The following is a 12,062-nucleotide window of genomic DNA, read 5'->3' as shown; positions in this document are numbered from 1 at the left end:
CTGGTAACTTAAAGAGCTGATATCTGAAGCGGCCAAGAATACAATTACTAAAGTTTAATCCATGCAAGAACACCTTGGCTATAAAACAGGTGTATACATGAAAGTAACTGGCAACTGAAATGGCTGATATCTGAAGCGGCCAAGAATGAATGGTCATATACAACTAATTCAAAAATTTAACACTGAACCTTTATAATTCAGCTGTGTTCTATATTCACTCTTGCTGCATCGTAAAGTAATTTCTTTTAACTCTAATTGGCTGGTAATTTGGCCGCCTTTTTTTGCTTTATTATACTGACTATTAAAAAAGGCGGCCAAATTACCAGCCAATTAGAGTTAAAAGAAATTACTTTACGATGCAGCAAGAGTGAATATAGAACACAGCTGAATTATAAAGGTTCAGTGTTAAATTTTTGAATTAGTTGTATATGACCATTCATTCTTGGCCGCTTCAGATATCAGCCATTTCAGTTGCCAGTTACTTTCATGTATACACCTGTTTTATAGCCAAGGTGTTCTTGCATGGATTAAACTTTAGTAATTGTATTCTTGGCCGCTTCAGATATCAGCTCTTTAAGTTACCAGTTACTTTTCACTTCAGCTAAGCTGATTTTTCTTTTTCTTTTTTACATTGGGTTCCAGGTACTTGTAGTTTCTTGGGCGCGCCTTTTTTACAGCGAAGGTGTTTTTGGGGTGGTTTATTATAATGCACAATATTTACAGCTTCTTCTTTAGCAACCCTCCGAAAGGCTGAAATGAAAACCAAAATTTCAAACTAAAAAGAAAAGCATGTATTGTGGCAATAAAACAGGCAATACATAATGAGGAACCAGACTTGTGCTGCTCACCCACCTACCCAATTGTGTGAATATTCACCACCCAGCTGCAAATGTGATTTTTCATAGTGTGCACTTATGATGCTGGCTCTGATGTGTGGAACATGTTAAACTGTTATGCGTTATCAAGAAAAAATGTCAAGTTGCAATTTTCATTATATGTATAGTATACATTTGTTCTTGAACAGAATGTACTATGGGATGTATCCATTTACTGTGGACTGGACTACTGGACTGGATTACTGGACTCACATAAACTTTGCTCAAACACTTTTTTCAGCCACCAAAAGTGATCAGCTATACATATGACCATCACTTATTTTACCACACACTCAGGGTTCTCAATGTCTTGTCATTTTGCTGACATATACACTCTTATCCCTCAGGCCGCACATATTAGACCACATACCGCTAATGATTTCAGTGGTATATTTAACAACAAGGGAGTTCATTATTATTCTTTTGAACTCTTATTTGTTAATTGTTAACAATCAGCCAGAAAAATGCTTCCCAATGCACACTCATCCAACAGGCAGGTAAGGCAGTGAAATAACTGAATGTATTGTATACTGATCACTTGTCAAAATTTGCAAGCACTACAAACTGAAAATCCAGCAAACAAACATGCACTGGTAAAAAGGCTAGGTGATGATATAGGAATGTATTTGCATAGTTTATTCTTCTCCTCACTTATAAAACTAATGATGACTTTATAATCATCATTTCTATAATAATAGTGATGTAGCTCTACTTGGGCCTATTATTGTGAGCAGCTTTTCTGTTATGTCATAGGATAATTGAGTATCTTGGATCTGGAGAATTTGGAGTAGTAGCATATGGTCATTTATATGACAGAGTGGAAGTTGCAGTGAAAACAATCAACACAGATGCTAATGATAAGGACAAACTACGATTTCTCCAGGAGGCTGCCATAATGTGCCAGTTTGATCATGAGAACGTGATCAAGCTTTATGGTGTAGTGACAGAAGCTCCTGTCATGATTGTGTTGGAGTATATGTTCCATGGAGACCTCAGGAGCTTTTTAATAGATTTACAGCCATTGTAAGTATATATGTTTCATTTATCTGTTATTTTATGAATGAACATGTCCATATATTAGAAGTGGTGAAGATGTTCCTCCAAAGTTTCCACTATTTTTGTTAAAATTATGTCAGGAGATTGCCTCAGGAATGACATATCTTGCTGCTAAACACTTTATTCACAGAGACTTGGCAGCAAGGAACATTTTGGTTTCTGAAGATTTTACTAGCAAGGTAGAATACTTTTGTTTAGTCTGTCCTTTTTCCTCTATGAAATTTAATCATTTGACAGATTGCTGACTTTGGGATGTCTCATGATTCAATGAAAGATAATTACTATGTCACCTCTGGAGAAAAAGTACCCATAAAATGGACAGCGCCAGAAGTATGACAGTGTAACTACACACTTGCACTTAGCCATGATACAGTTATTTAATACTGATTGTCCAACCACCCACTTACTATAGATATTTTCTGGATCAGCACCTGGTAAATGTGTCTCCAATCTCTGAACCCTTGGGAGTACCTGGTGTTTTGATAGTTGAGATTGTATGTGCAATTAATGAGCATCTACATATAAGGAATTTTAATAGATTGAAAAATCATATCGGAATTTAGTTTAGCAAAATTTCAGTCAGTATTTTCACTATATACAATTTCCATATATGTAGCACTTTCACACCTCAGATAAAAGAAGCCACCTGGGCCACATTTTGTATGTAGACCAGCTAGCCAGGCTACATATGAAATGTATCCCTGGCTACAACTGGGCAGTGATTATATAGACGTTAAGGCTGCAATCGATTATGTGAGATCAATTAATACTTACATGATTAGAATGCACAACTTGGATTTTGTCATGAAAACCATTCAGATGGAGAGCGTTTTGCTATCCTCGCTACCCTACGAGTTGGGCAAGGTGAGAACTAGTGCTATAGCTTTTTCACCAATTGTTTTTGCATGTTTCTGAATATGGACCACACACCCATCACTAAGTTACCACTCTGCATGAAGTAACCAGTACTACTCTACAAGTAAGCGTACATACCTATCTAGTAAACTCCGTAATTATTCCATAAATGTTTCAATAGCACTGATTAAAGCATTAAACTCACGTAACCGAAATTCTCTGTAATATCTCTAGGATTTGTCTATTCATCATAACTGAACATACGTACCAGCTGCTGACCCATAATCGAAATTTTTAGGCATTCGTATAAATCTAGTGGTTGTGCTCATATTGGCTTGGGTGATTGATCGACCTGTGCAGGCTATCAGCCTGATACAGTTAGGAATTGTTATATATTAGCTGTAACACAGCTTCCCCTGATATGTATGCCCTCCGGCAGTTGGGCATACATATCGGGCAAAGCTCTCACAACAGTGTTAAAACTATATATATTACATATCACATACTGTAGTGGCCATACACTACAGATAAGTTTATTTTAAACATATATTGTAAGTTGTTGTTATGGTGACCTTGTAGGCATTGCACTACAGGAAGTATTCAGTTCAAAGTGATGTATGGAGTTACGGATGTGTGCTATATGAGATATGGAGTTTGGGATGTAAACTCTTTGAAAGGTTGAGCAATGACGAGGTATAGTTACATGTGAATATGATAATATGATACATATCTATTATTATTGTAAAGACATTAGCAATAATTGAAACTGGCTACAGACTTCCACCACCACCTGGTTGTCCACGGACCATATACAGATTAATGATCAAGTGTTGGTAAGATTATAGCTATAGCTACACTTGTAGTGTTTTTACGCATAATTGTTTGCCAAAACTGGCTGAGCTAAAACCAGTTATGTTAATGTCACACTTCTCAAACTACAGTATCAGTTACATCCATATGCACTACTTATATTGTACAGCCTGGTTTTTGCTCTCAAGTAATTTTCTGGCCTTAAATCGGCCTCTAGCAGCCTGTAGTAGTACCCTATTCAGGTTCTATGAAGTGAAATAGACACAGGAGTATGTGCATGGATGTGTGGCTCTGAATACATATGTGTTTCACTCATGTAGGTTTGTGAAGTTATACATGTTGACCTATGGCTACATTTATTATTCACTTTCCCACTAGGGGAACTACAAGATAAGGCCTGTGAAGCAGGAGGTCAGAAGCATATCACTAAAAACTATAGTTGTTGTATTCAGTTTAAATTCTATTATTTCCCACAAATATCTACTGCTCTTCATGCCTATGACAGTGCATGTTATATGGCAACCAACAACCATAATTATGGAGATAAATGTGACCAGATTTTACAAAACCGTTTCAAATCGCACATTTGGCAAAATCAAAGTAACACCACCAGTGGATAGCTACACTATCGTACTACTAGTTTTGACCCTCGGTACTGCTCAGGGTGGTGTGGAGAGCTCAAACGGCGGCTTCAGGCCTTGTGAAGGGTCTGGCTTGATAAGAATCAGTTGTTTACTGGTGGATGACCTGATAAATGTTGGCCAAACATTTTTTCTGTGGATTTTGCTGTATATCAGCCACTAAGAAGCCAGTACAGCCCTGTAATCTCATGTTTGGACTTTAATCATGGTCTGCCTCCATTTTGACGCCTATCTCTTGCTCACCCCACCCTCCTCCCCTTTGTGAACACTCGTGATACTACTTCGCTTGTCCAACTGCTCAGATTTTATATCTTATTTGGTGGGAAACTCTACAAGCAGCTACAGATACTGGAAGTGGTCTGAACGGCAATAGATTGATGTGTCTCTTGTGTAAATTTCATACGTGTGCTAGTTATCCTTGACAAGTTATGCTGACTTGATTTCTTTAAAACTGTTTATCTTGAAACATTTGTAATATTGCATTTAGTAATCAAAGACATTAAATTTGTTGGTATGTACAATTAACTGTTACAATGAAATTGTATAGGTAGCACAGCTATCGAGGTAAACAAAGAATTTTTTGTCATTACAGAGACTGTATGGAGAAAACTTTAGTTAAAGGATAACTGTGACCGATTTTGGAAAATCACCGATATGGTCATACATGCATGAAATAATTAAATTTTAATGTGTAGTGACTTGCAGTTGAGAGCAGGGAGCAGTTTTAAAAGAGTAATTACATTTCTTCTTGTAATTTAATGTACTGAGGATGGCTTATATGCAATCATTTATATACAAGTAGATTTTGACTACAAAGCTATGTTAGATGTCAAATGCACCCATATGGCTGATTTTCCAAAATTCAGTTGCAATTTGGAATATCACTATAAAATATCTAGCAGAATAGAATTGAAGTTGGGAGTCCACCCCATAACTAATACGATGTGCACGTGACCACAACCTTGATGATGATTCATTTGAAAGTAGCAACATTGTTTCCTGCCATACAGGCTAGGTCACAATAGTGCGGTGCTACTACCAATCATTAGCAGTCACATACAGTAGTACTGTGACTGGTTTGCCAAGTTAATTTTCTAATGCAGCAAGTCCAGATTTCTAGGATCTCCATCAAGTCACTTTACACTATTATATGAAAGTTAATTTTGCTTTAAACCTTTAATAATATTTCACATTGAAGTCACTTTCTTTTAATTAGAAGTGTCTTTGTAATAGCAAATTATTGCAGTGCTACAACAGGCTTGTATAAGGACTCCCTAGCATGTTTTGTATCAAAATACTGCTGGTTTCACTGGCTTGTAATGGAAGTTTATGACAGTTATCCTGAATGCTTTCATAGCAGACATTATATATACCATATCTTAAGCCAAACCACTTATGCACAGTTTGGTATGCATGGACTACATAAATCTCATGTTGTTTGTACAGTTGATATTGCTGATCACATGATATGAATGTGAATGCAAAATATTCACGAAGTTGCTTCTATTCACCTTATAGGCTGGGCTGTACATCTTTTCTCTAGTTTTATACCTGACTATAAGCTCACGTAGCTAGTAGTAAGTGAGCCAATTTAAAAGCATACAATATTTGTAAGTGGAAAATCTGCAATTTTTACTAAAAGTGTTACATTTGTGACTGAATTAATATCTCTCAAATACTACATGTGTAATTGTCATTGTACCTGCTATTAAAAACATGCACTATGTTACGTAAAATACTTGATAAACTTATTTCATAAGTGGACAGATATCACCATGTCGCAATGCTGCATGTGTTGTATTACTAGGCATCCTGATCCAAGATCAAGACCACAGTTTGGACAGATCACAAAGATACTAGCTGGTAATGGTAACTACCTGTTGGGTTGGTCTGATCAGGATAAACAAGTTGCTGGTGAAGATGGTATGAAGTTGGGAGCTCCTTTGGGATTTACAAAGTGCCTTTTTCATGACTTGCAGTGCACCTACAAGCCATTGTAACACAATGTCATTTGACATTTTAAAAGTTTTGTACTGTATATAGGTAGGAATTTATGTATCAAATAAAAATATATAATTTTATTCTTCAGATAAAAAGAAAACTGTTGACTCAAGTGATCAATATTACTTAATTAATTAAACTGCAGCTGATCCCTTCACCAATAATTAACTATATATCATCTGATTACCTATAACAGAGTAAGCAGAGTGACAGTGATATGTTTTGCTGTATTATTTCATACATCGTCACTAATATTCAGTTAACAGACTTAAACTAGCATGCAGCTATTTTTTAGCAGTTATAGAGAGGAGTGCACTGCAATACTTTGATCTAGCTGATCTTGTCTTTATATAGCCTAATTAAAAACTCAATTGAGATGTACACACAACATTTGCTGTATATAATATAACAAAACATTAAACTAAGTATTGGTAACATATTACCTAACTACTACCTATATACTTATCACTAGCTACATACTTAACTTAACCAATGTCAAAGTCAGGAAATTCGTCCTCAGCAGTTAGCAGATACTGGCAGAGTATCATTTTCGCATTGTAAATGTATATAATTGAGAAAAAAACAATGCAATCTATGTTTCACATATATATTGCAATTGACTTCACATTAATGTAAAGCAGGAAAGAAAGTCAGTTAAACAATAGATGGCTTATGTACCATTAAACTCTGCAGGTTATTAAGGTGCATGCGCTTACAACTTTTTGGAAGAATTATTCATTCACAAATTTACTATATGTATGCTCATTAAGCACATGAAAGCAAGAAATTTATGCTAGAGAGCATTATTCATGTCTGCATGCCATATTATTCAAGCTATGTATTTGGATGCTAATTTTCCTCAAATAGTTGAGGGAACAGCAATCCTGAGAAGTCGGGTGCAACTATTATTATTATAATAGGCAGTAGGTAGTATCTGTTAGACATGTGATGTGCCTGGCAAGGAATCAAGTGTATTGTGACACTCCTTGGGTATTTTAATGGTCTCGCTTACCATTCTATGTAGCAGAGCTTGCAGCTACAATATAGTAACGATTTCAACTATAAAAAATGAGTGTATAGGGCAAAAATGGCACGTGCTCTTAACAGGCAACATGCACTCAGTATAGTCATGCGTGCCTAATAACAAACGTTTTTGCAATTGGTATTATCTGGTAGTACTGTATAGAAGGGATAGGTTTGTACATATGCCTTCTTACAAAAAAAGCCAGAGTATCTTCATTGTGACTAAAATGCTTCCAAAAAGTAAATACTTAGTGAAATATTTACTGATTGACTGACTAACTAACTAATTGATACCTTAACAAAGTTATAACCAGGTTTGATTTTTTCACTATTGCATGCCCGAAATGTGCCCACAGTATGTATTATGTATAATCCATGTATCTTAGTCCTACTTTCACCGTGCAAAAAGTGGGATATGATAAGGTATTTCCAGTGGCTTATTGAATACAAATAAGCCTTAATATAAATCCTGTATTATACTCATTTTATACTTTAGTATAATCCATACTATACTATTGCATATATGGTTTCAGTTTATTTACCACATTACCTCAAATAGCTTATATCTAATATAATTCCCACACTACACCATCGCATATATGGTTTCAGTATATTTAACACATTAACTGAAGTCTTACATGAGATTGTTAGTATAATACAGGTTATATCAAGCTTTTTTGTATTCAATAAGCCACTGGAAATACCATCTTATATCCCTCTTTTTTCACAGTGTTTGTGTTCCATTGCTTTTCACTAACAATGCAAGATGATCTGTTGATTCATTGTAGTGCACCATAGCTTCATGTTACATATCACATAAGAAATTATCAGTAGTTTTTGCACCACAAGCCCATCTATGGAAGTATGCTCGTAGGCTAGCTTCACTTATAATTCTCCATGGCAGGGCTGTGTAATGGGTAGAGCATAGTGAATAACTATGTGTATGGCTATAGACATTAGTAATTAGTATAGAGGTGCATGTACAGTTATAGTCTCACATGTATATCTACCTTATCTGGTGCCATGCGCATTCTTTCCTTGATGAGTGTTATACATGCAAGTTCCCTGATGGTAAAGAAAAGTCACGAATTATAGTAGGGATCATTGCAATAAAAGTGCTAAGGGGGTCATCACTTAAAGTGCAAATTTAATCCCTACTTTGCAATTAGCCATGCTGATGTGTTGCTAATTACATAGGCTAAAGTATGACTTAATTTTGTGCTTCAGGTGATGATCTTGTTTAAGTGCTTTATATCCCACTAGTTGTTCTACATGACAGGGCTTCAGTGTTAAATTACAGACAACTGATGTGATGATCTACCAACACTATTCAATGAAGACATAACATCATGTAGTTCAGAGACTCCTAGATCAGTGTATTATGTCAAACTCCACTGCATGTGTAAATTTCATCTACTTTTTGGCCTCCATGAGACCATGACTGTTACCATGCCTTTGAACAAAGTGTCAATAGAAGATTTCTGTGATTGACATATTTAGAAATAATTAATGCTGAATATTTTAATAAACCTAATTATTTAGTAATCACTACTTGTAGCTAACCTTTGAATAATCAACAAGGATTTCCTGTGTAAAGCCTTGCAAGTATATATATATTTACTCCTTGATTTACTGGATATACTGTGGGTAATCTGCTTGGGTCTACGGAACTCAAGTACCTATTTATACATACATACTATCAAATCACTAATCACTTTCAGGTGTGTAAAGTATACCTCTGTAGATACTTGTTCAAATACCTACATTTCTCTTCTAATCTATTATATTTATGATTTTGTGAACAATTCCACACAGGATGTCTACAATAAATAAAGTACTAACTTCCTGATAATGAAAAAGTTTATGGACATCCAACTGAGCAGCTGTGATATCTGCTAATTTTACGTAATTCTATGTACAGCTGTAAAGTAGCTAAATGAAAATTTCTGTTCAACATTATCGACAACATAAGTTACAACTGTGATATACTCTCACTCTATTTGAAGCCAACTGCAGAGTACCAGAACATTGGTAATGAAGTTTTGGAGATCAGTATGGGAGGAATATATGAAATAGCCAGACCACAGTGTCAGGATATGAGATGTCTTTCCTTCACTATATGCAATAGCCACCTCACTGGTAACCGAGCAACAAATTTATGATGCATGACACATCTTATGAAAATAGTTATGGACAGAAGTGTGTACAAATTTTATAATAGAAACCTATTTTAGGAACTTTGAAGAGTTAAACTATGATTCTTCCAGGAAGCTGCCATAATGTGCCAGTTTGATCATGAGAATGTGATTGAGCTTTTATGGTGTAGTGAAAGAAGTAGGGACCAGTCTATTTTGCTTTTTTTCCTACCTATTTTTCTTTCCAGCAATTCTTTTATTTTTCACCTATTATGCTCCATATTTTGCTCAAGAATTATAAATTTTGCTCAGCACTGATCTTTGTTAATTGAATATTTCCAAGTGCAAAGCTACAGTTTTGCCTTAAAGTGACTGTTCTATTAGAGTATCTCGATCAGAAATTATTTCTAACATGTAAAGCAAGAAGCCAGCTAATATTGCATAACATGTGTGACTGTTTTATTAGGGTATCTCGATAGTCACTCGCTGTTCTTGTAACAATTAGCTATGCATTGTTGATATTTTAGCATGTCTGACTGTTCTATTAGAGTATCTCGATCTTTTGTGAAATTTTATGTCCACTTCACAAAAATTTCATCTATTATGCCAGCATTTTGCTCATTGCTTTTACCCAACCATTATGCCAAAAATGTTGCTGGCGAAATCGACGGGTCCCTAGAAAGAAGATCCTGTCATGATTGTGTTGGAGTATACATATGTCTCGTGGAGGTCTTAAAAACTTGCTGATAGAGCTTTGGACCTGGTTAGTACATTGTTTTAACTTGTGCAATCAAACTAGTACCATGTAGTATAAAGGAGAAGTCGGCTAGCTGTCTGACTACTGTTTGGAAAAATACCTGCCTACAACATTCTATTCAAATTTTAGTCTAATAAATTACTGATACCCTACCACTGTGTACCTATTAGTTTATTACCAATGAAAGTTGTCAATCTATACATTGAAACAATTAATGTATTAGTAAGGAACTGTTGTTTTTTAGCTTGTATAATTACCTGTTGGGTCAGTTGGCCTGATGAGGATAAACAAGTTGCTGGTGAAGATGGTATGAAGTATGAAGTTGGGAGCTCCTTTGAAATGTGCTAAGGATCTTTACAATGACTTACAGTTTAAGTATGGACAGGTGTAACTAATTGTATTTGCTTATTTATTATATATTATACTGATAAATTTGATTTGATATACAGTGAATGATGAAGTTTCAGTTATGGTGAAATGGCCAAAAATCCAATAAACTATATTATTCTCACAATTGTTTGTATGATAATTGATAGACTTCTATATAGCTATCTTTCATAAGGTTTGGCATGCTGATTTGTTGACCTTTTTGAACTTTGGTATGTGCATGCACAGCATATATGTCTGCTAGAAGATAAGTATGTGTGTGACTGTGTTGAACATGTGTACAGTGGAATCTCTCTTTAAAATCACCTAATCCAAATATATAAATACATAAATATACCTTGTGTTTGATGTTATGTGCCGTTGCTCCTACGACCGATAACTTATAAGAGTGCATGGCGGCCAGGTATATGTAGAAATTTTTAGAGGGATTTCAGGTTTCGCAACCTAGAATATTTTGGCTTCCTGATGTTGCATTCGGTGATACTTTTGATTGAATAAACACTATAATTATAAATTACTGCATGGTGAAAGAAATGCATTATTTATTATCCATCTCTAGCAGTGGCAATTCTGAAAGCTGACATGCAAAGGGCAAAGCAAACCAACAGAATGTGCCCCACAGGAAAATTTTAACATTTTAACCTTATTTGGTAATGATTTTGTGTTGAATGAACATAACATTAAAGTGATAACATGTTGAAAGGAAGCTCATTACTCAATACCAGTCTCTAGAAATGCCAATTACGTGGTATGGGAAACAACAGAAAATTTATGTAGTAGTACGATTTCACACATCCCTTTTGGAGAATTTTTCAGAATAGTTACCAGAGGCTGATTCAGACTTTTAAAAGGAGGGATTTAACTCTGGAAATTGAAGCTTCAGTCTAGCTATACCTAGTAGCAATATATCGTAGGAAATAATCAGTCTCTAGCTATGTTTCATTGTTAATTTATAGATCTTACCATTAAGCCTTTAGAAAATGCAAGTGAGCCTTTAGAAACAATAGTAATCAGTGATAATATCTTTAAAACATTAAAATGATAATTATTATAGAGGCGCTTATTGCATGAGGTCACCTTCAAACCATGATAAGGGTGGTGCCAGACCGCCATCAATGATTTTTCCAAAATTGGATACAACTGGGCCTGCTGGATATACTTAATAGCCAAGGTTTTGCCAAAATAGGCAATATTTTTGCTACAGATCAGCCAATTTTGGCAATAAACACAAAACAAACAACAGAACAGTTTTTCAGTTGTAAAAGGTAAGAGTAGAGGCTGCCACAAAATTCATTGTTATTTGAAATATGCTAGCAGAAAGGGAATTTTACCATACATGTAGAGGAGGTGTCAAAAATGTTTTGAGTAAAAGTTCTATTTAAATGACAGGTAGTAATATGATATGCAAGGTCATCTAGTTTCATCAGAATGTGCCGTGTGCGTCAAAACTGGAAGGAAGGATTAAGAGGAATGCTACCACCAAAATAATGGTTATGGAACAGTGTCAAAAGAGAGCGGTACT

The 12,062-nt window shown here is 35.3% G+C and overlaps 1 protein-coding gene across 1 annotated transcript in view; it reads left to right on the top strand.

Moving 5' to 3' along the window:
• Window positions 1-6,350, top strand: part of LOC136251319 (uncharacterized) — a 98,614-nt gene extending 92,264 nt beyond the window's left edge. The window contains exons 15-20 of the mRNA XM_066043751.1: window positions 1,629-1,898; window positions 1,957-2,110; window positions 2,169-2,261; window positions 3,366-3,479; window positions 3,534-3,619; window positions 6,045-6,350. Of these exons, the coding sequence (XP_065899823.1) occupies window positions 1,629-1,898; window positions 1,957-2,110; window positions 2,169-2,261; window positions 3,366-3,479; window positions 3,534-3,619; window positions 6,045-6,237 (910 nt within the window). The 3' untranslated portion in view covers window positions 6,238-6,350. The remainder of the gene's footprint in view (window positions 1-1,628; window positions 1,899-1,956; window positions 2,111-2,168; window positions 2,262-3,365; window positions 3,480-3,533; window positions 3,620-6,044) is intronic.
• Window positions 6,351-12,062: the final 5,712 nt, after the last annotated feature.

This window comes from Dysidea avara, chromosome 3, assembly GCF_963678975.1.
Source record: "Dysidea avara chromosome 3, odDysAvar1.4, whole genome shotgun sequence".
Classification (NCBI taxonomy): Eukaryota; Metazoa; Porifera; class Demospongiae; order Dictyoceratida; family Dysideidae; genus Dysidea; species Dysidea avara.
The sequence above is the reverse complement of the archived record's forward strand: the minus strand, read 5'-3'. Positions and strand labels throughout refer to the sequence as shown.